Source organism: Pleurodeles waltl, chromosome 5 (genome assembly GCF_031143425.1).
Source record: "Pleurodeles waltl isolate 20211129_DDA chromosome 5, aPleWal1.hap1.20221129, whole genome shotgun sequence".
Classification (NCBI taxonomy): domain Eukaryota; kingdom Metazoa; phylum Chordata; class Amphibia; order Caudata; family Salamandridae; genus Pleurodeles; species Pleurodeles waltl.
The window spans coordinates 683,435,768-683,463,091 of NC_090444.1; the positions used below are offsets into that span (position 1 = coordinate 683,435,768).

General features: G+C 47.8%; 1 protein-coding gene across 2 annotated transcripts in view; it reads left to right on the forward strand.

Annotated features, from left to right (window-relative positions):
* The window catches only part of TMEM181 (transmembrane protein 181), a 373,980-nt gene that overhangs the window by 93,547 nt on the left and 253,109 nt on the right, over nt 1-27,324 (forward strand). Inside the window, exon 1 of one of the 2 annotated variants that reach the window (XM_069234586.1) lies at nt 26,731-26,959. The exons of the other annotated variant lie outside the window; for it this stretch is intronic. Coding sequence (XP_069090687.1) covers nt 26,952-26,959 — 8 coding nt within the window. The 5' untranslated portion in view covers nt 26,731-26,951. Of the gene's footprint in view, nt 1-26,730; nt 26,960-27,324 lie in introns of those variants that run through there. 2 annotated transcript variants of the gene reach the window in all.

Consider the following 27,324-nt stretch of genomic DNA (forward strand, 5'->3'; position numbering starts at 1 on the left):
GAGGAAAGAATATCCTTCTCATTCAAGAAGACCACAATCTCTCCAGTCACATAACATATCTTAGTACTGTTGCTTAGAGGCAACTACATGCTCCTTAGACACTTCTACATAGCTATCTTTGTAACATTATTGGCTCATACCTTCTGTAAAATAGGCTTCTTTGGAGAGAATGGCAACATTACCCCCTTTATCTGTTTGGCGGATGACAATATTGCTTTGACAGCAGTAGCCAAGTCACAGCAAGCAAAGTCTCCATTCTGACAGTGGAAACTGTCTAACAGGTCCCGCTGTCAGAAAGCAGAGTGTTCATCAGATGAAAACATTGCTCCAGCAAGCAGGGTGCTGCTGTTAAAAGCAGCTGCCTGCTTGCAGGAGCAGTGGGTCCCGTGGGAAGGCCTTGAAGCTCCCCCCGCGCTCCCAGCTATCCCATAAGGGGCTGTTTTTTTTTTTTATGTAGTGGGACAGTAGGGGAGGCCTTAGGTTCCCTCCTGGTTGCAGATAACCGGTAAAGGGCAAATAAAATAAGAACAGCTTAAGGGTGAAGGTCACAGATCTTCACGCTGAGGGCGGAAGGTTTGAGTCGAGGTGTATCCTTGGTCATTTCCCTCCTTTATTTTTTTTTCAAGTGCAAATGGTTAAGGCTCATACTGAAAGGTGATCTTACTCTTTTTAATTGACAAATTCATTTTTCTTTTCAATTTGTGCAGAAATATCTCTCTCTAAATATATCATCCATCACAGCCTAAAAAAAACCTCAAGCTTTCTCCCCTTCTCTCTTTCAGTCTTTCTCCCACTCACACACCCACTTAGACTCTTATGCAGCCACTCACAAACCCACTCAGGCACCTACTCAGAAGGCTACTCAAACCCTTGTGCATGCACTCACAGTCCCACTCAGACCCTCACACACCCACTCAGACTCTCACACACCCACTGCCACCCTACTCATAGACTTGCGCAGACACGGACACACACCATAAGCACTGATGCCCCTATAACCTTTGTTTTTAGTGAATTTCTATGTTTTTCTTAATTCTGTTTCCTAACTTTAACGTCCCTGTAACCTATGTTTTTCATAGTGAATATATATATATATATATATATATATATATATATATATACATACATATGTGTACATGTAGATAGTTACATAACTAAACCCCTGTAATAATAAAATGAGGTGCCAGCTGATATATACATTTTATTACAGTTGAGTTCTGATATCACAGTGCCTGCAGACAGAGCTAGTAGAAAGAGTGAAAGGCAGGTCACAGGAGCAAAATAAACACTGCTTTTTAAAAAGGAAAACAAGAAGTAGATTTTCAGCTTTTCTGATTTGTTTCCCAGCAAATGGACAGTCATAAGTAGAAAGGAGACATTTAGGATAACATATTTATTTTTGCACACTATAGTACATTTCACCAAAGCAGTCATATCTCTGCATGTTACCATACAGTCTGAACTACCACCATTTAAAAATAAAGTGATACATTAAAATGCTTATTGTTTTTGCAACAAATTACTGTTGCCATACTATTCTCAACTTGCTACGGTAAGTATTACACTTTTTGCAGACATATACCAGACATTTTTGCGAAGGAGTAACAGACCAAAGATTTAAGCATCTGGTGGGAAGAGTAATGATGTGATCATGTATTATAAAGAATAAAACTCCCTTTGCTGTGCCTTAAAAAGATATTGCAAATCACTTTTGAGCCCCAACACTTCAAAAAGTAACTCAAATTATGGCCTCATTACATTCTCTTGTGATATCCTTATGTACATTTCCCCTGAAAAAAACTTATGTTATGTTGACCCAAGGGTAGGTCGCTCCCCCTGCCGCTGCAGCTCCTCCAGGTTCCTGAGTTCCTGAGACCCACCTCACAGTAAGTACCCCCCACCTCCCAGCCCCTCGCTCTGCCCTGCGCTACTCACCCTCTCTCCTGCTCCTGCTTCTTTTCTTCTTTTCTTCTTCTCTGTTCTTCTGTTCTTTCTCCTCGCTCCTCGTCTGTAATCTTCTTCTGTACTCTTCTTTCCCCCGTCTTCACTCTACTTCTCTTCTTCCTCATCTTCTTCTGTGGTCTTCTGCCCTCTGTTCTTCGTTTTCTGTATCTTCTTCTGTATCTTCTTCTGTATCTTCTTCTGTGTTCTTCTGTGTTCTTCCGGTCTTCCTTTCTTCTCTCCTTCCGGTCTTCTGATCTTCCTTTCTTCTCTCCTTCCGGTCTTCTGATCTTCCTTTCTTCTCTCCTTCCGGTCTTCTGTTCTTCTGTTCTTCTTGTCTTCTGTTCTTCTTGTCTTCTGTTCTTCTTGTCTTCTTACTTCGGCTCTTCTGCCTCCTCTGTCCTCTTCTCCCCGCGCCTGCCCTCCTGCTCCTGCCTCATCCCCCTCCCCCACTCGCATCCCCCTCTCTATCTCCCCTATCTAACCCGTTCACTATCTACCTCCCCCACTTCTCCTATCTACCTATCTCTCTATCTCTCTATCCCACTTTCTAACTCCCTCACTCTCCACCTCCTCCTATCTTCCTATCTCTCTATCTATTTCCCTACCTATCGATTTCCCTATCTATTTTCTCTATCTATTTCTCTATCTCTCCCCCCCTCCCTCACCCCCTCTATTACCTATCTTCCTATCCTCTCACTCTACCTCTCACCCTCACCCACCTCTACAACCCCCCCTCCCCTACCTTCTCAACCCTACTCCTATCTTTCTCCCCTATCTCCTAAACCTCCTAACACTCACCCCCCTCCTCCCTTAAACCCCCCTCCCCCAGCTCTTCTCACTCTACCTGTCCCCCCCTCCCTCGTGCTTTCCCGCCGCGACCTCCTGCACGCCCGCCCCCCAGCTCCCATTCGCCCCCACCTGACCCCTCCCCCCCTCCTACCTCATATGGCGGCCGCTGCGCGACAGTGGTAGCGACCCTTGACCCAAGGGTAGGTCGCTCCCCCTGCCGCTGCAGCTCCTCCAGGTTCCTGAGTTCCTGAGACCCACCTCACAGTAAGTAACCCCCACCTCCCAGCCCCTCGCTCTGCCCTGCGCTACTCACCCTCTCTCCTGCTCCTGCTTCTTTTCTTCTTTTCTTCTTCTCTGTTCTTCTGTTCTTCCTCCTCGCTCCTCGTCTGTAATCTTCTTCTGTACTCTTCTTTCCCCCGTCTTCACTCTACTTCTCTTCTTCCTCATCTTCTTCTGTGGTCTTCTGCCCTCTGTTCTTCGTTTTCTGTATCTTCTTCTGTATCTTCTTCTGTGTTCTTCTGTGTTCTTCCGGTCTTCCTTTCTTCTCTCCTTCCGGTCTTCTGATCTTCCTTTCTTCTCTCCTTCCGGTCTTCTGATCTTCCTTTCTTCTCTCCTTCCGGTCTTCTGTTCTTCTGTTCTTCTTGTCTTCTGTTCTTCTTGTCTTCTTGTCTTCGGTTCTTCTTGTCTTCTGACTTCGGCTCTTCTGCCTCCTCCGTCCTCTTCTCCCCGCGCCTGCCCTCCTGCTCCTGCCTCATCCCCCTCCCCCACTCACATCCCCCTCTCTATCTCCCCTATCTAACCCGTTCACTATCTACTTCCCCCACTCCTCCTATCTACCTATCTCTCTATCTCTCTATCCCACTATCTAACTCCCTCACTCTCCACCTCCTCCTATCTTCCTATCTCTCTATCTATTTCCCTATCTATCAATTTCCCTATCTATTTTCTCTATCTATTTCTCTATCTCTCCCCCCTCCCTCATCCCCTCTATTACCTATCTTCCTATCCTCTCACTCTACCTCTCACCCTCACCCACCTCTATAACCCCCCCTCCCCTATCTTCTCAACCCTACTCCTATCTTTCTCCCCTATCTCCTAAACCTCCTAACACTCACCCCCCTCCACCCTTAAACCCCCCGCCCCCAGCTCTTCTCACTCTACCTGTCCCCCCCTCCCTCGCGATTTCCCGCCGCGACCTCCTGCACGCCCCCGCCCCCCAGCTCCCATTCGCCCCCACCTGACCCCTCCCCCCCCTCCTACCTCATATGGCGGCCGCTGCGCGACAGTGGTAGCGACCCTTGACCCAAGGGTAGGTCGCTCCCCCTGCCGCTGCAGCTCCTCCAGGTTCCTGAGTTCCTGAGACCCACCTCACAGTAAGTACCCCCCACCTCCCAGCCCCTCGCTCTGCCCTGCGCTACTCACCCTCTCTCCTGCTCCTGCTTCTTTTCTTCTTTTCTTCTTCTCTGTTCTTCTGTTCTTCCTCCTCGCTCCTCGTCTGTAATCTTCTTCTGTACTCTTCTTTCCCCCGTCTTCACTCTACTTCTCTTCTTCCTCATCTTCTTCTGTGGTCTTCTGCCCTCTGTTCTTCGTTTTCTGTATCTTCTTCTGTATCTTCTTCTGTATCTTCTTCTGTATCTTCTTCTGTGTTATTCTGTGTTCTTCTGGTCTTCCTTTCTTCTCTCCTTCCGGTCTTCTGATCTTCCTTTCTTCTCTCCTTCCGGTCTTCTGTTCTTCTGTTCTTCTTGTCTTCTGTTCTTCTTGTCTTCTGTTCTTCTTGTCTTCTTGTCTTCTGTTCTTCTTGTCTTCTGACTTTGGCTCTTCTGCCTCCTCCGTCCTCTTCTCCCCGCGCCTGCCCTCCTGCTCCTGCCTCATCCCCCTCCCCCACTCGCATCCCCCTCTCTATCTCCCCTATCTAACCCGTTCACTATCTACCTCCCCCACTCCTCCTATCTACCTATCTCTCTATCTCTCTATCCCACTATCTAACTCCCTCACTCTCCACCTCCTCCTATCTATTTCCCTATCTATCGATTTCCCTATCTATTTTCTCTATCTATTTCTCTATCTCTACCCCCCTTCCTCACCCCCTCTATTACCTATCTTCCTATCCTCTCACTCTACCTCTCACCCTCACCCACCTCTACAACCCCCCCCTATCTTCTCAACCCTACTCCTATCTTTCTCCACTATCTCCTAAACCTCCTAACACTCACCCCCCTCCACCCTTAAACCCCCCTCCCCCAGCTCTTCTCACTCTACCTGTCCCCCCCTCGCGCTTTCCCGCCGCGACCTCCTGCACGCCCCCGCCCCCCAGCTCCCATTCGCCCCCACCTGACCCCTCCCCCCCCCCACCTCATATGGCGGCCGCTGCGCGACCGCGCCGCTGGCGCGCCAGAGGCAAGCCCGTCTGCGCCCGTCCGCGCCCAGCGCCACGCGCCACGACCCCTGGACCCCAGCTCTCCCAAGCCCAGCTGACCCGCTACGACCCCACCACCCTCCACGCCCTCAACCCAGGACGCTCCAACACTTGCTTCCAAGCTCACCCCAAACGCACCCATGGACCCTTCGCCTGCAACTCCTGCAAACGCACCTTCCACCACGCAACAACCATGACCACCAGCCCACGCGCCATCAACCACCTCAAGTGCATCCTAGTCAACGCTCGCTCCGTCCACAAACACGCCGTTGAACTCTGGGACCTCCTGGACTCCATAGCACCGGACGTCGCCTTCATCACGGAGACCTGGATGAACGCCTCCTCGGCCCCTGACATCGCCACTGCCATCCCCGAAGGCTACAAGATCTCCAGAAAAGACCGCACCAACCAGGTAGGAGGAGGTATCGCCATCGTCTTCAAAGACTCCATCAGCGTCACCACCTCCACCGAAGACACCCCTCTCGCCGCTGAACACCTGCATTTTCAGATTTGCACCGATCCGAGGACCACCCTCAGAGGATCCCTCATCTACCGTCCTCCCGGGCCACGCGCCCCTTTCAGCGACGCCATCGCCGACTTCATCTCCCCGCACGCCCTCGCCTCGCCGGACTACATCCTCCTAGGTGACCTCAACTTCCATCTGGAACAAAACAACGACCCCAACACCACCACCCTGCTCGACAACCTCGACAACCTCGGCCTCAAACAACTGGTGAACACTGCCACCCACATCGCCGGACACACGCTTGACCCCATCTTCTCCGCCAGCAAACACGTCTTCTTCAGCCACGCCTCCGCCCTACACTGGACCGACCACAGCTGCGTCCACTTCACATTCCGACGCGAGACCCGCCACCTCCGCACCCAACCCATCCCTCATCGACAGTGGAACAAGATCCCCGAAGAGCAACTCTTCTCCGCACTCACCGCCAACCAACCCACCCTCACCACCGACCCCAACGACGCAGCCCTCAACCTCACAAACTGGATCTCCAACTGCGCAGACATCCTTGCTCCCCTCAAACGCACGCATCGACAGACCAACACCAAAAAACCTCTCTGGTTCTCTGACACCCTCAAAGAATCAAAATAAACTTGTCGCGCCCTTGAGAAAGCCTGCGCAAGGACCGCACCGCTGACAACATGACCGCCCTCAAGAACGCTACCCGCGAACACCACCACCTGATCCGCGCCGCCAAAAGGAACTTTTTCACCGACAGACTGGACAAAAACAGACACAACAGCAGAGAACTCTTCAGCATCGTCAAGGAGTTCTCCAACCCCAGCGCCAACGCCGTCACACCCTCACAGGATCTGTGCGAATCCCTCGCCACTTTCTTCCATCGCAAGATTAGCGACCTCCACGACAGCTTCGGACACCAGACCCAACCAAACACCACCGAACCGGCATCCACGGCCATCACCCTCAACAACTGGTCCCACATCAACACAGAAGAAACCAAATCCATCATGAACTCTATCCACTCCGGCGCCCCTTCGGACCCCTGCCCGCACTTCATCTTTAACAAAGCCGACGACATCATCGCCCCGCACCTCCAGACCGTCATCAACTCTTCTTTTTCTTCTGCTACCTTCCCCGAATGCTGGAAACATGCCGAAGTCAACGCCCTACTAAAGAAACCTACGGCTGACCCGAGCGACCTGAAAAACTTCCGCCCCATCTCTCTTCTGCCTTTCCCAGCCAAAGTAATAGAGAAGACCGTCAACAAACAGCTGACCACCTTCCTGGAAGACAACAACCTGCTGGACCCCTCACAAACCGGATTCGGAACCAACCACAGCACGGAAACCGCCCTCATCTCAGTCACTGACGACATCAGAACCCTGATGGACAACGGTGAAACAGTCGCCCTCATTCTGCTCGACCTCTCGGCTGCCTTTGACACAGTCTGTCACCGCACCCTAATCACCCGCCTCCGCTCCACCGGAATCCAAGGCCCTGGACTGGATCGCCTCCTTCCTCTCAAACCGTTCCCAAAGAGTTTACCTCCCTCCGTTTCGCTCAGAACCCACCGAGATCATCTGCGGCGTACCCCAAGGCTCATCACTCAGCCCGACACTCTTCAATGTCTACATGAGCCCACTCGCCAACATCGTACGAAAGCACGACATCATCATCACCTCCTACGCCGACGACACGCAACTTATACTCTCCCTCACCAAGGACCCCGCCAGCGCCAAGACCAACCTACAAGAGGGTATGAAGGACGTCGCAGATTGGATGAGGCTCAGCCGCCTAAAGCTGAACTCTGAAAAAACTGAAGTCCTCATCCTTGGCAACACCCCGTCCGCCTGGGACGACTCCTGATGGCCCACAGCCCTCGGCACTGCACCGACCCCCACAGACCACGCCTGCAACCTCGGCTTCATCTTGGACCCTCTTCTCACCATGACCAAGCAAGTCAACGCCGTGTCCTCCGCCTGCTTCCTCACCCTCCGCATGCTCCGCAAGATCTTCCGCTGGATCCCCGCCGACACCAGAAAAACCGTGACCCACGCCCTCGTCACGAGCCGCCTGGACTACGGCAACACCCTCTACGCCGGGACCACAGCCAAACTCCAAAATCGCCTGCAACGCATTCAAAACGCCTCGGCCCGCCTCATCCTCGACATACCCCGCAGCAGCCACATCTCCGCACACCTGAGACACCTGCACTGGCTCCCAGTCAGCAAAAGGATCACCTTCCGACTTCTCACCCACGCACACAAAGCCCTCCACGACAAGGGACCGGAATACCTCAACAGACGCCTCAGCTTCTACATCCCCACCCGCCTCCTCCGCTCCTCTGGCCTCGCACTCGCTGCTGTCCCTCGCATCCGCCGCTCCACGGCGGGTGGGAGATCTTTCTCCTTCCTGGCGGCCAAGACCTGGAACTCCCTCCCCACCAGCCTCAGGACCACCCAGGACCACTCCGCTTTCTGGAGACTCCTAAAGACCTGGTTGTTCGAGCAGCGATAACCCCCCCTTTTTCCCCTAGCGCCTTGAGACCCGTACGGGTGAGTAGCGCGCTTTATAAATGTTAATGATTTGATTTGATTTGATTTAGAGGGAAGTTCATGTGACAGGGGTGTAATAGTGCTTGAAGCATAAGATTACAAATATATGAAATTCACAAGTTAAAGTACGTTAAACTTTGTCCTACCCAAGCATACTCTGATTGTTGGCTGCATTACTGTTATTGTCTCTCTAGTGAATAATGAAATCTCCAATAATATAATTTGTGTCTGATTTCTTGTGGAGGGTACAGTGTATTAGTTCTTCAAAAATTTTAATCTTTGGCTCAAGGCCTTGATAGACAACCCTGCATACAATAGGTGTTATATTGTCGGTTAGATTTCTGTTCCAAGGCATTGAAAGTATTGGAAGATGAGCTGATTTAAGATGTTGCATTTCAGGATGTCTGCATATTAGCACTACTCCTCCTCCTTTTCTATTCTCTCTGCCAATGCCCAGAATAAAATATGGTGAGGGCCATTTTGCCAACTCAATGATGTGAATGATTACAAAGACATCTAGATCAAGAACAGCCAGGGACTTTCCTATTTCAATTTTCTATGCTACTGCAAATCTGTTGCAAGGGTTTTTTCGCTTCATAAACTCTTGCAATATAGGTGGGGCTCCATGGGTGTGGGGTTTCCTTCCTGATTTTCAAGGTTCATAGTTGGTAGATCGGAAAACAGGTGTAGGGGCCCACAGGGGGGCTCCTGCACTGGCCATTCCCATGGCATGGGCAGTACAGGGGTCCCCCTGACCTGCACTCTCGTAATGCGCACTGTCTGCTGTGCATTACGAGGGTGCTGGTGCCCCATGCGGGTGGCAGCATTGCCACCGGCTCGATTACGGAACGAGCAATAGTGCTGCTGCCACTTTCCCGCTGCGCTGACGGGCAGAAACCTTGTTTTCCGCCCATAAGCCCAGCCTGAAAGTCGTACTAGGGCCGGCGGGAAGTTAGCCAGTAAGGCGGGAACCTCCCCATTGGAAGTTCAGCAGACGGGTCTTTCCATCAGTCAAACTCGTGATAAGGCCCTTAGTGATTGTTACAGAAAGCTCTCCCTGGCTGAGTATCTTCCTGGAAACTGGGCGGAGTTGTTGTAACATAGTTGTATTGGCAATCGAAATGTGAAGACTGTTATTAATGAGACTACCAGGCTTAGTAGCATTAATATAATCATTCCAGGGTGAACTTGTATAGCAGCAGGAGTATTTGTTATAATTACATATAAATCTAGATGGGTGCAGTGAGTTTATTAATTCCGATGGCCAAGTCTAAGTATTTGAATATTGTAAAAAACATCCTCTTCTAAAAGTGCTACGACAATTTCTAATCTATGGACACAGTCTAGTGGACTACAACTAGCGTGAGACAAGATACTGGAGGTAATATCAGGCTTCAGTGCCAGCACAATGCAATTCCATTTAGTTTGGCGAAAAAGGTCCAGGGGCTTTGATCTAGAAAACCATTGATCCCAGTCAAGAAACTCTAATGCCAGGGGGTGACCACAGACTCTGGGGCTCTAGTAGTGACCACAGAAAGAACAAAGTTGGAGACAGTTGCCCTTGTGTATCAACACATTTCCCCGCGTGTATCAACACATTTCCCCGCTAGATGCTGAATGGGTAAAGCCTATTGCTACATCTGGCATCTGGTCCTATGCAACTTTTGGAGTAGGGACCAAATATCGAAATGTGAATATCTCCGGAATAGCTTGGGCTAGAAACATGTGGTCAATGGATCCAGTCCCAGTGCAGCCTCATCCGGGGACAACTGAGCCTCACCAGTTCTGCCAACCAACACAGGAATACACCAGTCATTCACTGGGACCTGTCTATTGGCTGGGGTAGCATTAACATACTGTCTATGCCAAGGCATAGTCATTGACTTCACACACATCATGCTGATATAAAAATTATTTACGAATACGCTACAGGCTCAGTTCAGTTCTCAGACTCTGCACTGATTTCTTTAAAATATAAAAAAAGTTTGTGTTATGAACTAACGGTTAGTTAACATCTTTAATGTGGTGGATAAACCTTTAACGTCCACCACTTTACCTCTGTAGTGGTTTAGATGTGGACAGTTCATTCTCCACATTAAAGAAGATTGTTTTAGTGCACCCACCAGAAGGTTTTGCTTTAAAAAAACAAAAGAGAGATTCAAAACAAGAGGGAAGAACTTCCTTCATGTGCAGGTTTTTTTGTTTTGTTGCTGTGGTGTGAAGTATGCTGACATAACAGTAACAAAAATGAAAGCAGACCATGCTGCTGATGCTTGGGGTGTATAACTCTGCAGGACACTTCTTATGATTAAAAGGTACCCCACTTCTGTGGCTTGGAATGGACCAAACCAGGGACCATCTGAAGACTACTTTGACTTCAAATAGTTATTTTTTTCCGTTCCTGGTGTGAGCAATATGCCTAGCTACAAAGGTAGAATGCAGATTTTATAGGACAAATTGAGAGAATGCTGGATAGGAGGAGTTCACACTGGAAATTAGGAAAATGTGTGATTTTAACCAAAGCTTGGGGCTTATAGTTTGCAGGGCATTCTGGGTAAGAAAACGTAGTGAGATCCATACAAGTTACACCATTTTAGTCTCTATTGAGTTTTACTTTACAGAAATTTCTAAGCTTAGCAGACTTTTCTGGATGGCAGCTGAGCAGAGACCCGAATACAGCAATGGGTCAGTTTGCCAAGGGCAGTCTATTGAGATGACCTCTTGCTTAATTTAGAATTGTGTGTATTTTTCAGAAATGTAAAGTTTTCTAGGGTAGATTATGGGTCTCACACCTGTTTCCACCACGAACTGACAGTACTTTAAAAACAACAAAAAATAGGAAAAATTGAGTAACACTTAGTAAAAAACGAATGCAAATTTGGCCTGGATACCATTTGTGGAAAAAAAGTTTTGAAGACTTAAGCTTGAAAGCCCCAAACATCAAAAAAGGCACAGCACTGGACAAGGAAAGCTAAGGGGTTTAATAATTATTTCACAAATAAATCACACTGTGTAACATGTTGTATGAGCAAAACGGCATAATGACCAGCTTTCTGAATGGATTAAGTGTTAAGATTTTCAAGCCTTATAATAAAATTAACATACATTACCCATGTGCAAAGGCCAATGTTGGTTGGTTGTACCTTGGACAAAAAATATTTTTATTTTAGTTACTGTTTAAAATAGGAAAATAAATACACATCATGCCAGTCTTCAAAGCCTCCCATGCTGTTTCATATTTCTTTAAAATGTACTTGCATTCACCCTCTGTCTGCTTGGGTAATCAGCAGCTTGTAACAGGGACGTAGGCTGAATGCACAGGGCCTCATTGCATAGTGCAAAAGAACTGGCTACCCTTGAACCTGGACCGGAACAGCAGTAGCAGAGTCCAGGCATGTTGCCTTGCAGCAGCATTGCTGTTAGGTAAACTACTACTCCTGCAGCTTAGTAGGAGACCATAGTTGGGGCCTTTGTGGCTTCTGGGACCCTGTGTCCCTCTGGGTACTTTAGAAGATCTAGGGGGGCTACCAGGAAGGTTGGTGTGATGAACGCTCTGGTAAATTGCCCTGTTCGTGGTTTTGTAAATCAGTTTCTTGTCAACTTTCTTTTTTTGAACTATTGGCAAGTTCTTCATTGTCAAGAAAATTCTTGGAACTGAATGTTGGCTGATGGACCTTCTGGATTTGTTCCTCTGGACTTCCGAAAAGAGAAGACATTTCTGGTGGCTAGCCACATATCATTTTTATTATGATGTACTTCTGGGCCACGTCTAGTAAAAATCTAATTTAAAAATGTCATCCAAAACGTGTCTCTCAGGTACTAGTCTTGGGGGATGAGTGTCTCTCACAACGCACGTGTGACTGTTGAAGAACCGGGAAAGGCGGCCTCACCTCTCCCAGTGGTGGAGGGGACACCCTAAGTCTCCAGGGTCTCTTACCAGCAGAGAACACAACAGGCTGAGTCACAACTGATGAAGAAGAGAAGAGTTTTATTAACCAACAGATAATAGCTCTAGCTAAGCACAGAGTCCCAGGACAGTCTGATGGACTTTCCTACGGAGGCTGGCTGCTTCATTCCGCAGCATACAATCTTATATAGTTAAGCTGCCCCCTCAGTCAGGAAGCCACCCCTCCCCATCTTGTGAGCGCAAAAGCTTCAGTCAGCTCTCCCTTTGACCCGGGAGCATCCTGCTGACGTACACACGTTAGATTTAGTTTTTCCTGCCTGCACTCCCACTGTCTCTGGAGTTTCCTGCTGATACACAGGCAAAGTGACAGTTCATCTATCAAAAGTTAGTCTTTCAAGGCCTGTCTGATCATTTACGAGGATATCTTGTGCAAAAGGCTCCTGGAATGTGGTGGTACGAGGTACAGTTTTGCTTTTGCACAGAGATAAGTAGGATGCAGCTGTGGCTCGGTATTTCTAAGAGTCAGCTTAATTAGATAGAGTGGAGAGGCCTGGACCACGAAATGGTTTAGTAAAATCAGAGTTCACAGAAAAGTCAACTTGCACGGTTCAATGAAGAGTCCGCTTTGTCGAGCACATGGCAATAGTAAATGAATAGTACAAAATGGTGCCTGAGGGAGACCATTTTGGATTACTATTTAACAATCCCTCCTTTTGCCATTGCAAGGCAAATCCCTGTTCAGTCCAATTAAATTTTCAGAAACTCATCAATTTGTTGTTGAAGCATTAGCCACTCAGTGTGCTGTTTGATATTGGCTGGTTTGGGCGTTACCATTGAAGCACAAACCCCACACAATGCCGGACCGCATTGTACGCACAGACAGCAAGTGAAGAATGCGGCAGCTACAATGGCCAGGAATATCAGAACCTTCCAACCCCAAGAGACCAGCACTTGCCTCAGACCTGAGGTCCAGGACCAAGGGGTACCGTTGTCCTAATGTATGACGGAGGCTATCTTGTGTAACCTTGAAATGGCTGCAAACACTGAAGGTGAATTATCCGGTATATAAACGCAACAGCTGGCCCCTATGATGCGACAAGCACCACCCCTATCTGCTAGTATGACATCAAGCACCATTCTGTTCTGAAGTGCTACCATCCTGGTAGCTTGGAGTTCGGCGGTGTTATTGGAAAGTGCTCCGGCTGTTTCATTTATTGTAGCCTCCAAGACTTGTGTTAGTCGTCGTATTTGCAAACTGTTCACCACGGGCCCCCAGAAGGGTAGTAGTCCCTTCGCTGCATCCATGAACAGCTGTCCAGAAGTGTTTGTCTGGTCTATCGCACTTCTTCTTTGTCGGTGATACGTGGGCGGCCTGTTGAACGTTGGTGGGAGAAGGAAGGTGATGTAGCAAGTGCCGCTCCAGCCATGTTCAGCCAGGTGTAGGCCTTGCTCCCACATACAAAGTACAGACCGGTAGGTGCACTGAGGTAGGGGATGGAGGTGTTGTACATGATAGTGGCATTACAGAAACTGACCCCGACAGGTATTCGTCCTTGTCCGCGGATACAGAGCGGGGCCTGCTGAGGTCGGACAGATATAGGCCCTCATTACGACCCTGGCGGTGTAACACCGCCAGGGCCGCTGTAGGCGGGAGCACCGCCGACAGCCTGGCGGTGCCCCGCGGGGCATTCTGACCGCGGCGCTTTGGCCGCGGTCAGAAAGGGAAAACCGGCGGTCTCCCGCCGGTTTTCCACTGCCCCTTAGAATCCTCCAAGGCGGCGCAGCTCGCTGCGCCGCCGAGGGGATTCTGACAATCCCTACCGCCATCCTGTTCCTGGCGGCTCGCCTGCCAGGAACAGGATGGCGGTAGGGATTGTCGTGGGGCCCCTGCAGTGCCCATGCCAATGGCATGGGCACTGCAGGGGCCCCCGTAAGAGGGCCCCTAAAAGTATTTCACTGTCTGCTTGGCAGACAGTGAAATACGCGACGGGTGCAACTGCACCCGTCGCACCTTCCCACTCCGCCGGCTCGATTACGAGCCGGCATCCGCGTGGGAAGGTCGTTTTCCCCTGGGCTGGCGGGCGGCCTTTTGGCGGCCGCCCGCCAGCCCAGGGGAAAACTCAGAATACCCGCCGCGGTCTTTTGACCGCGGCGCGGTATTTTGGAGGGGGGAATTCTGGCGGGCGGCCTCCGCCGCCCGCCAGAATTGGAATGAGGGCCATAGTCTTTGGTCTAATGGAGACCAGACCAAACGTATATTCCATGAGTGGATAGCGGGGAGGGTCATGATACTACGCATTGTTGGAGAGTCCGTACAATTGCATACAGTGTGGGTCTTGGCGTGAAACTGGAGAATGAAATCCTCGAACAGTGTATTGTTTGTTATAATATTGGTTCTTCTCACAGGCTTGGAACCCGGTAAGGGCGACTGTATCGAAACATTGTACATTAAGGAACAGGTGTAGGCAGCCGTTCGGGGAAAAACAGGGAACTGAAATGAGTGAGCGGCCGTGTGAGGAAAATGACCACAAACCCAACAGTCTTTCAAGTTCGTGACAAGCTGGTGTTGATGTAGCATCTGAATGAATGTATTATTGTGATATTCCGGTCTCCTGGCATGTATCTCAGGTGGTAGGGAGACATGTGCATGCATAGGTGCAGACGTTGATGCAGGAGGCGGTCCTTTCTCTGAAGCAGCTTGTATGGTCCAGCTGATGCATGCTAGTATTATGAGAAGCAATACTAATACCGCCAGACACGTTGTGCTGGGGCCAAACTATTTTTTTTAATGTTTCACTTTTCTTAATTTTTTTCTTTGTACACTCCTCTCGTAGTCCGGATACATAGTTCTTTTTCTTTCTCAAGTCCGCCCTTCTTACCTGCAGTGATCGGTGTCAAGTTCAATAATGCAGAACCTGTGTGCACGCAGCCTTCCCTAGGTGCTGCCCGTGACTGGTGATTGCTTCACCGGTGGGTGATTCCAGCAGTCCTATTGACACTTTCTGGTCCGTCACACCGGACAAAATCACGGCCCTGCAGCGAATGTTTTGCTGGATGCAACCGGTATGCAATGAGTCACTTATTCAACGGGGAAGGTGTGGACGGAGGTCATATCTTGCAGAACCGGGCTCAGTCTGATCCGGAAACAAGGGGACAGTTGGAATACCCTCAGTTGTGGCACCCCGAAGGACCAAGTCACTTTCCTCCTGGGTGGCTGTCCACTCTAACTGCACATCACTGAAGGGGACGAAAGTGGGTACTTTCTCACATTCTTCGTCACCTTGACCCTCCTTCACCCACTGATCGTATGGTAAGGCCAAAGGCACCCTTTTGCAGTGTGAAGCGTGGATCCAGTTCTTGGCTCCCTCAACTTTCACCGCAGTCCTGGTAGCAAGGAGTACTTGATGGGGGCCTTTCCACCGGGGCTTAAGGCTCTTTTTGCGTTGGAAGTTCTTGGTGAGGACCCAGTCGCTGGGCTCGATGCAGTGGCCTGGAGTGAGAGGTAATGGCGGCAGAGTATCCTTCACCTGCTGATGAATGAGACGTAAAGAGTTTTAGTGAGTTCATTGAGGTAAATCCATTAATACAGGGTATGGCAAATCTGAGTACTTCTTTGGCCTTGGGACTCCCCACACGTTAGCCGGTCTCCCCATGACCACTTCATATGGCCTCATATGCCTTTGTCAGCGCATATTTTGGACAATTTCAATTTGAGTGAACCATTATATTTCTCAACCAGTCCTGCAGCTTGTGGGTGGTTGGCAGCATGGAATTTCTGTCTAATTCCTAATCCTTCAAACACCTTTGTCATCACCTGACCTGTAAAATGGCTGCCATTGTACGACCACGCAATTCGAGGCATTCCAAACCGGGGGAAGAACTGTTTCAAGAGTACCTTAGCCATCGTGAGGGCTGTGTTGTCCCTAGTGGGATAGGCTTCTACCCATTTGCTAAACATGCAGACAACCACCAGTACATATTTCAAATTGTTACATCTTTCCATTTCAATGTAATCCATCTGAATAGCCTCAAATGGGTAGTCAGGGGGCGCAAAATGGCCAGGGGGTACTTTAACGCCCTTGCCTGGATTATGTTGCATACAAATCATACAGTGTTTAACCAATTTCTCAGCTGCCTTTGGAATATTTTTGTTGTACCAGACAGGGGCAAGAAGTTTGCATATCCCTGCTGGGCTGACGTGCGCTGGACCATGGACATACCCATCAGGAAGCATCCATCACCGGGCCTCTGACAAGTCTGTCCAACACCCTGTCTCTTCATCAAACCTTGCGTGTGTCTCCTTCCATAATTCCAATTCAACCTCAATCGCTTCTGCCTGTATACTCTTTACACTTTCTACGGTATCCTCAAACATCCCGTTATCTGGGACCCATCTGGCTGGTCCTGCTACATACATCTTGCTTTTCTTCTGACGTGCTGTTTCCTTCACCACCTGATCTGCAAAGGCGTTCCCTTTCCCTACATGATCAGTGATCTTTCTGTGTGCACTACATTTCACAATGGCCATGGTCCGTGGCAGGGCTAGAACAGAGAGCAGTCTGTGTATTAACCCCCCATGTTGTATGTGGGTGCTGTGTGATGTGAGAAAACCTCTTTCTGCCCACAATCTACCAAATTTGTGTGCCACTTCAAATGTGTATTGACTGTCAGTGTAGATATTGACATCCAGGTCTGTGCTTATTTCACAGGCTCTAATCAGTGCCACTAACTCAGCTGCTTGTGCAGAATTATGTGGTATCCGACGTGCTTCAACTACTGCTGTTAGTGTCGTGATAGCATATGCAGCCGATGTAGTGCCATCAGGCAGTTTGAGACATGAACCATCAATGTACAGTGTACCTTGGGGGTTGCTCAGAGGCCTGTGTTGTAGATCTACTCTTCCTTTTGTTTCTGCCTCTGTCCTAATAATGCAATCATGTATGTCAGTATGTGTATCTTCAGAACTATCAGTCAGGGGCAGTAACATTGCGGGATTAAGGGTGGTACATCTCTTGATGGTAATGTGACTGGCAAGAAGTGCTAACTCATAACTGGTCAAACGGGCATTTGTAAGGTGTTGTGTCTTGTTAAGTAGGGTATCAACAGCATGCGGGACCAATAATATCAGTGAAGTGTCCATGACTATTCCAGCTGACTGGCGTACTGCTACTGCGGCTGCAGCTACAGCTCGTAGGCAGCTTAGAAGAGCCCTGACAACAGGGTCCGGAAGAGTTGAAAAATAGGCACATGGTCGCTGTTTGCCACCATGTTCTTGTGTCAGGACCGAGAGAGAGCAACTGTCATGCTCACAGACAAACAGTGTAAAGGGCTTATGATAGTCAGGTGTGCCTAACACGGGGGCTGAACAGAGAGCTTCCTTCAAGTCTTCAAAGATGGATTGGCATTCAGCGTTCCAGACAACGGTGTCGGGGCAAACTTTGTGAGTGAGTGCTAAGAAGGGCTTGATAAGGAGGGAAAAATTAGGTATCCACTGTCGTGGGGACAGGTAAGTTACGTATAGCTTGTACCCGGGCAGGGGTGAGTGTACGTCCCTCCCTCGACAGTCGGTGACCAAGGTAGGTAACCTGCTGTTGACAATACTGTAATTTAGTGAGAGATACTTTGTGATTGTTGTAACAGATGAGTGAGAAGGGCAACTGTGTCTTTTTTACAATGTTCTTGGGAGTCAGAAGCGACAAGGAGATCATCAACATATTATACAAGGGTGGAACCAGCGGGGAATTAGAATGAGTCCAATTGACCCTTGAGCTCCTGGCTAAAAACACTGGGCGATTCAGTGTACCCCTGAGGTGTGCGACAGAACCGGAAACTGCGACCGCCCAGGGAGAATCCAAATATGTGTCTGCTGTCTGGATGGATAGGTATACTAAAGAAGGCATTCTTGAGGTCTGTGGCGGAGAACCAAGTGGCAGTGGAGGGTATCATGGTTAGAAAGGTGGTAATGTCGGGTACAACTGGGAATTGGGGCTCCACTATTTTATTGACTGCTCGGAGGTCAATGACAAAGCGTAGGCCAGGCTGGTGGGAAGAGTCTGCGGACTTTTTGAGCACGGGGAGTAAGGGGCTGTTGCATGTATTACCTCTGGTCTCCTCAACCACCCCCTTGTCAATCAGCTGTGTAATAATGTCCTTAAGGGCCTGTTCGGTGTGATGTGGTAGTTTGTACTGGGGCAGGCGGGGAAGTTGTGCATGTTCTTTTAACTTAATGGAGAATGGGGGAATGTCAAGACAACCCACATCTTCATTGTCCGAAGCCCAAAGCATAGCAGGGAGCATCTGTAGCTCGGGCGGGAGTGGTAACGCTACGAACTGGGTGGGGGCCACATTAGGGGCCATGGTGATGTACACGCCATCAGGGGAACAATACATAGTGGCGTGCAATCTTTTCAGCAAATCAAGACCTAGCAAATTTTCACTGCAGCCAGAGGTAAGTATTAGAGGAGAATCAATAGTGTAGGGGCCAATTGTGAAAGCCAGTGGCTTGGATACGGGGTTAACCACTGGGACGCCTGAGAATCCTACAGAAACATTGGTATTGCTGGACAAGGGGACCCCAGAAACCGCATCCTTCATAACAGAACTCTTACTGGCTCCAGTGTCAATCAAAAAATTCTTGGAAGTACCATCAAGTTGTACTTCCACATGTGGGCCATTCTGTTTAACTGGAATTGGGATGGGTCCTATCCTCCCTTGTCCTACGCTGTCCTAGCAGGAATAAAAACCCTGACCTTCTTCTGGATCATAATTGTCATTATAATACTGGTGTTGGGCAGAGCTGTTGTCAAAATAATTCTCTGCGGCAGCAGTGTTCTGCTGCTGAGAGGCTCTGTTAGGTCCCTGCTGTGGGGGACCTCCCCGTCCTCTACCTCGGGGTGCTCCGCAGGGCGCTCCTCTACCTCTTGTCGGGGGTGCAGGACCATTTTTATTTGGGCAATCATTCTTCCAATGACCATCCTTTTTACAATAAGCACACTGATTCTAGCCCAGGGAAGGGCGGGGCTGGTAAGTGTTAGGTGTGTTATTTTGGTACTGGGGTCCACGGGAAGTGGACTTATTTTGTGGATACGCCTGTTGTATAAGTATTTTTGTTTTCAAGTCCTTGGTCTGTCTGTCCTTTTTATCTTTCTCTTCCTGTACTCTGTTTTCATAATACTGGGCCATAGTGAGAATTTGAGAAGGGGTGCTAGTGGACCAAGTACTTTCTGTCAATCTAATTTTCAGTGCTACCTCGGGTGACATGGAATTTACAAATTTGTCCACAAAGAGGCGCATACCGCCATCTGTGGAGGTATCCTGACCACTATAATCTGTGTAAGTCTTTTTAAAGCGGGTATAGAAGTCAGATATTTGTTCATCCTTCTTCTGTTTGCACATGTCTATTTTATCCCAATTTATTAAGCGAGGTGGTAATGTTGCCTGCATAAGTGTTAGCAATTTATTAGGGAGTCCTTATATTAGGGGGCTGTGGCTTGTCCCCGGGCTTCCTATCTTTGTCTGCCTCCTCTATCTGTGGCCAGGTGCCACCTAATGCCTCAACGTGGTCCTGCCGGGTAATATTTTTCCAAACGTCCTGGGGAACTACAGTAAAGTGCCAAAAAGCATTTTAATGTCTGTGAGAGTGAGTATCTGGGGGGCCAGAATTTACGTAAATTCTTTATAAAAACCCAGCTGGATTTTTCTGGGGGTCGGGCAAGTGTGCCTTTAATGCAAGGATGTCAATCCTACTCCACTGCTGATAAACCCATTGTTCTTTAAAATGCCTGAGGATGGCGGGTTGATTTGCCACTGCTGCCTGTAACAGGACTCAAGTTGGGGGGACTTCTCTCAGGGGATGCATTTTTCTCATCGGGTGTTGGAATCTGGCAACTCATCAACTGTATCTAGTTCATGCATGTTAATTAAATACATTCTTCTGTATCTTAGAAATTTCATGAGGGAAGCACGTAATAGGTCACCCTGGACATTACCCACATTTACGGTCTGCTGAAGATTGCGTAAGTCACTAGGCGGATCTTCGTAGAGTGTGTCCTCCCACCTCTGTAATAATATATCGCACATCCGGACAACCATACCTGTCTCATCAATGTCTTTAAATTCTGCGAGTACCTGCCATGTGTCCTCTAGGCCTACATTGGGTGCTAGTGTCCATTTGTGTAACATAGTGTTAACAACTCCGTCCTCAGTTAGTTTGTGTATCCGGCGGGGACGACCAGGGACAGAAGTGAGTGGTGACCCTGTGGGGGTGAAGGAGAACCTAGGGCACTCAGGATTGGCAGGAGTGGGAGATGTGTGACTAGGTGCAGAAGGTGCTGGTCTCTGGAGTTCGGCAGGCGGTAGGAGTACAGGTAAATGTGGTGGTGGCGGGACTACTTGGTCATCGGGGAGCGGTATCATCGGCAGGGCAGGATACATAGTAGGGGTATATGTACGCAGGCGGTCCAGCATGTCCTGCATAAGGGGATCCTTCTTGGGCTCTTGTCTTTTTTGTTCGGGGCGGATGAGCCACATATACCCTGTCTGTATCTAACTGGTGTCTCCTATTTATTTGAGCCCATCCCTGCTCCACATTCTGCCGGTCATATTCTTGGACTTTCTCAGCATCTGATTTTGCAGCATGTCTTTTAGCATCTTTTGCAGCTTTAATTCGCCTTTGTCTACCCTCCGTCTGCCATAGCCTGAGTGAATCAAACATACCGGGCCTACTTTTAGTGGCAAATAGTCTTTCCTCTAAAAAAATCTAGTTTCTGTTCATCAAAAGTCCCATGCAGTGGCCACTGTAAGTCAGCACTATGCCTAGTCTTTTTACGCCATATGTCAGTCCATATTATACTTCCCACTCCGTGTTTCACATACATTTCATGGCAAGGAGTTCCAATTGGTGGAGCCGGACAAGACTCCTCCAAGCGGGAGTCCGCTTGGCAGCAACAACAACACCATTTCCTCAACTTACTGAATGCAGGCATTATTTTAACAGACAGTTATAACTGGTATCAGTGGATGGACAACAGAAACAACAGGAGCAAATATGCTATATATATATATATATATATATATATATATATATTATGATAGTACTTTTTTTTTAACAAAACATCAACTGACTTCGGTCTTTGCAAAGATCGAATTATACCTACCAGACAGACACAGAAAAGACAGGGCTAAACCCTGTCCTTACCTTACTCTTGTCTTCTCCCTCAGTCAGGACTCCGAACTCAGGGCCAGTTATGTCAGGAACTCCCGTCAGGGCAGAGCCGCCGGTGCCCGTTGAGGTGAAAGGGGAAGCACTGCTGGAGAACGCAAGGTCCACGATGAAAAATATACTTCCCATATCAGTTGTGGGGCACGCCCTTTGGTAGTCCTGCAGCGAACCTCCTCCTCCTTCCGAGCAGACGGCGGGTGCCACTGATGGAGTCCCTGTTCGGGCGCCAACTGAAGAACCGGGAAAGGCTGCCTCACCTCTCCCAGCGGTGAAGGGGATACCCTAAGGCTCCAGGGTCTCTTACCAGCAGAGAACACAACAGGCCGAGTCACAACTGATGAAGAAGAGAAGAGTTTTAATAACAAACAGATAATATCTTGAGCTAAGCACAGAGTCCCAGGACAGTCTGATGGACTTTCCTACGGAGGCTGGCTGCTTCATTCCGCAGCGTCCAATCTTATATAGTTAAGCTGCCCCCCAGTCAGGAAGCCACCCCTCCCCATCTTGTGAGCACAAAAGCTTCAGTCAGCTCTCCCTTTGACCAAGGAGCATCCTGCTGACGTACACACGTTAGATTTAGTTTTTTCTGCCTGCACTCCCACTGTCTCAGGAGTATCTTGCTGATACACAGGCAAAGTGACAGTTCATCTACCAAAAGTTAGTCTTTCAAGGCCTGTCTGATAATTTATGAGGATATCTCGTCCAAAAGGCTCCTGGAATGTGGTGGTACGAGGTACAGTTTTGTTTTTGCACAGAGATAAGCAGGATCCAGCTGTGGCTCGGTATTTCTAAGAGTCAGCTTACTTAGATAGAGTGGAGAGGCCTGGACCACGAGATGGTTTAGTAAAAGCAGAGTTCACAAAAAAGTCAACTTGCACAGTTCAATGAAGAGTCAGCTTTGTCGAGCACATGGCAATAGTAAATGAATAGTACAAAATGGTGCCTGAGGGAGACCATTTTGGATTACTATTTAACACTGTTCATTCATTTGCATCAGTTCTTGATGTGTGCATGGTCAGATAGATGGTGTGACCAGGAAGATGCATGTACTGGCTAGGTGATGTTCATAGACGAGCTCTTATCCTACCTACCTACCAACATTTGCTGTCATAACTCCCCAGCTGCAGAATCATATCCTCAGAAACACAGTAAAGACATATACTCACAAATTGCTCAGTTATTGTAACAGCTGATACACTTTTGTCAATGAATAACAGTGGGAAACACATATCATCCCTTCTCTTCCTTCCCTTTTCTCCATAATTCCCACTCCTCTTTGCCTCACTAGGTAGGCTTTTTCCTCAGGCTTACTGATAAGTATCAAATGTGGATGCAGCCACTTGTTTCTCTGCCAGACCCATAACCCTTAGTTCCTAATTTCCCATGGCTCTACTGCTAATGCGACCTTCACAGCATCTGCTGCCGGCACCAGCCCACAGAAGTGCCCACTATGTTACCATCCACACCTGGCACGTATCTGATTCTAAACAAAATGTTAAATTTCAAACACCTTATAGTGTAAACTCACCAAAGTTTCAGAACACTTTCATCCTGCCCCTTATGCCTATTTCCCAAGTCCATGAATCGGTGATTATCAGCATTAGATTGCATTTTTTTTATCTGCTGGCCTCTTACCTCCATCACACCACCTCAATAACCGGGAAAAAGGTTACTACGCCACATATCACCTATCTTTCCAGTGCAGGCCAAAACTACCCGCACCTGTGGCATCAGAGAAAACCTGCACTTGCTACATCATGTCATTATCCAAAGATTAGATAATGATACCATTGAAATGTCTCAAAAAGTAAATTAATATATTTAGAACTTCCCTCAAGTCAGCATTCAGGCATACATGTTGATTGGTTATAGCTGCTTCTAAGATCGAGAAATCAAATATCCCACAAAAAAACATGCCCCACTCTTACCACTCTGCATATACAATTTAAGTGACCCATCAACTATGCACTTTTCTCATCTCCTAGCAAACTTCGGCAAAATCTATTTGTGCAAGAGTAAATATATCTGCATTTATTTGCTCAAGAGAATATCTGCTCATGAAGTTTACTTGTTAAAAACAATATTTCCTCCAAGGAGAAAATATTGACATCTCCTCCACCCCACTACTCTCCCATGGAGAAGCTCCCTTCCTACTCTCTAAAAATGGTTACTCTTGCCCTTGTCAGGTGTAAATGTGAGACCCTTTTCAGATTGGGAAGGGGTTGGGGAGAAGTTGAACATCCTTAAACATGCACGTTTTGGGGGTGCTAACGCATTCCAGGACTTGAACAGTCACTTCCTGCCCCTGTGAGTGCATCTAGTCACATAAAAACTTTCATGCGAATAAATTGCTTTTATGTTGAAAAAGCAGCTTTAACATGCATAAGACAAACTGACTTACGTAGATAGCCTATAATTTTCTGACTCTGGTGGTACTTTGCAGAGTTCATCTAACTGTAAAATGTATCAGTCTAGTCACTGACAGCATAATATGTCATCACAATTATTAATTAGGGAACTGTGGCAAAGTAAAATGACGTAATCTATTCATCAATTGCACAGTGTGAAGTGGGGGTGGAGCTGAAGATAAGGACCTCTGTCTTGTCCGAATTGAGTTTGAGGCAGCTGCTCTTCATCCATTTGGCGATGGCCTTCATTCCTTCTTGGAGGTAGGTCTTGGCAGAGTCCTTGGTGACGGAGAGGATCAGCTGGGTGTCGTCGGCGTATGAGATGATGTTGAGGTTGTGGGATCGGGCGATGTTAGCGAGCGGGCCATGTAGACGTTGAAGAGGGTCGGGCTGAGGGACGAACCCTAGGGTACGCCGTAGATGATTTTGGTGGCCTCCAAGCGGAATGAGGGGACGTGGACTTTCTGGGTTCTGCCGGTGAGAAAGGAGGTGACCCAGTCCAGGGCTCTGTCGCAGATTCCAGCATTGCTTAGGCGTGAGCATAGGGTGTGGTGGCAGACAGTGTTGAACGCGGCCGAGAGGTCTAGGAGGATGAGGGCCGTGGTTTCACAGCTGTCCAGTATGGTTCTGATGCCCATAGCTTAGTTGGCATACAGCTCCTTGATGCTAGTATATATGTAACCGAGCCATACTAGAAGGAATGCACTTATGAACTGAAAGTAACACAATGATCTCAGTGTCAAAAGCAGTAGTCCACCTGCCTATCTACATAAAATACTAATCTGTGATCTGTATGTGACATGGTGTGCTTAGCAGCAACACATTAAACCTCTATTTTAGAGAACTGCTAACGTGTCCCAATCTAGATAATTCATTCACTCTGAGACTCGTTTTAGGCCGATGAATCTTTTGACCCTGATTGAAGACACCTTAAGACGAGATAACTAATCAACATGTCAATCAATAAGACAATAACGTCATCAATATTCACCATAACAAATCAATTAGATTAATCTCTAACATTAATAAGACTCAGAAGCCACCATGACCTTTCAGTCATGAATAACCACACCAGTTTACTACGATTTTAGGATGTTTATTCCCTATTGATTACAATTCTACTAGTAAGTTTATTAGTCTCAAAACCATGAAACACATCAGCATTGTCATAATATGGCAACTCAAATAAGATTTCATCAAAGCAAAGATCACGAACATTAGAACATAACACGACGTCAACATAGGTTAACCTTAGCAGAGTACCATTAGCGCATTTTTCAACAAAGCATTGATTCAGTCATTTGTCTATTTGCGTCCGTTTAGTGAACTTCTTACCTACCCTCGAATTAGCATTGGCATGTTGGGCTTCATGCAAAACAATTTAGCAACACAAATTTTGAATACATCTAACTATGGTCTCTGTCAAAAAAAGCAGTTGGTACCTAGCAAGGAAAGGCAAACAGACAATTACAATTTCATCGTCATATAGTTACCCTCCGTAATGGGTCAGCATACAGAGTCAGTCTTAGTCCTCAGGACATCAGTTGATCCGCCATCAGCCAGGAAACACAGCAAAGTTCAGCAAGACAGGGTAAGTAGGGACACTTCCCTCATAAGGAGGAGAAGTATAGAACAGGCAAGGTAAGGGTGGGGATGGTTTGAAGAGTCAAACAGCAAAGTCTTTAGGCAGAGTGACAAAGTGTCTGGGTTATAGCAAGGTTCGCAATGGCATCTCCAATGGCTCCTCGTGTAAAAGGTTTTTATCCCTTTTCTGTTGTACAGTCCCCTAATTCCCAATTGGGCAGGTTTGGCACACCACTTTCTCCATCCAATAGTTTTCTCCTCATACTATCAAAATTGTCACCTCATAACAGTTCTCACGTAGTTCATTGGTTCTTGTGATTGACGTCTCCAACGGACAGAATGTCCAGTAGGATTTCATATTCTCATGGTCCTCTTGCATCCCCAGTCAGTGGTTCCATTGTCTATACCAGTTTAGGCGACCTTGTACCTGTTGCGAGAACACCTTTGCATTCAGCAAGAATGTTTCCTTGTGCAAGTCGAGTTTCATGAGAACGGATCTACTACAGTTACACTCATCTTCTAGCTTCTGGAAAAATACGATTACATGTCCTTCAGCAAGTCAGCATACTGCACGTTAGAAAAACACGTTTAATATGAAACCGGGTAGCTAGGCCCCTGACTCATGCTAACTAAGGCCTAGTGAATTAATTAGCAAAACCTTAATGTATAGCTCTTAATACTAATACAAAATCATAGATTATTGCATCAATAACTCATTATTAGTCAATTTTATTAGTCCCCGTATATATTGGTGGCCACTCCCCGTGGGCACATTTCAGACTCGTGTTTAGTAAAACACATTAATACATTTTCTATGCGGCATTATTATGCATTAGTTCATTAACATTTCATGTTAATTTTGATTATAAGAGCTACGTTCCAACAGAGTCAAAACTGTGACTGGACAAAACACAGATGTGTCCCAGAACTGTTTTAACTATTAAAGTTATTTTACCACTATTATAATCCCCACAAAATTGCTGGGCACACAAAGATCTCTGCAGCAGGAGTTTTAACCCAGAGAGATATTTCAAAATGCAACCTCTTTCCAAATAAGTAAGCTGCAACAGATTTACTGTCACTATGTCCTTGATGCCAATTTCTTTGTAGTGGATTAAAAAAAAATGTATAAGTTGACTGTCAGGCTAAATTTTTCAAACTCTGCCCCTTGAGACCCTCTCCCCCACAAAAAAAATATAATGGGCTTTCCCTGAATCAAAAACAACTCCCCGCCACAAGAATCTTATGAGTTATGGAAGTGGACAAGAATAAATTTTGTGTCCCTTTCTCGAGCCTTGAGAAACTAAGGTGGTCCATAAATGTCTATAACTCATTCGCCACAGTCTCTGCTATGCTGTGCGCCGAACTGCCCCTCTCCCGTCAAACGGAGACTCCCTTTACTGAGAGCAGGCGCCGGAGTACCAGAGCTTCCAAGACAGCGAGCGGAGGAGAACCTCATAGGCTTCATCCTACCGGCCACTCAAGCACTCCCTCCAGCTGCGCCGCCACCGCTTCTCATTGGATGGAGCTTCTGACGCCTCCGGATGACGCCATCGCGCAGGGGAAAGGTGCACGGATGTGAGGTGGCGTCCGTGGAGGCAGAGGGCGGCGGAGTCGGCGCTGCTCTCCAGCGCGAGCTTTAACATGGAACCGTGAGTCATGCTTACACCTGTTGGTGATGCCACCTGGGTGGGGGCGGCGATGGACTCCTAGTGTTAGTGGCTTAGGGAGGTGGATCCATAGGTAGCTTTACTGAGAGGGGCAGTGGAGCCCGAGCACAGCTGGAAGCTCACCTGAGGACGTAGATATAGGCGGTGCCCCGCCATAACTACTCAGCCTTCCAAGTTACTGACAGGGTTGTGCTTTACTTAAAACTCCTTTTCGCTCGCGGCAGGCATGATGCACTCTGTTTGCAGCTCTCTGCGGATGAAGCTCAGTACTTGCATTCCTGTGTCCGCCTTTAAAAAACGGATTCGTACAGTTCCCTATATTCTTCCTGTCACTAAATTGTTTCAGA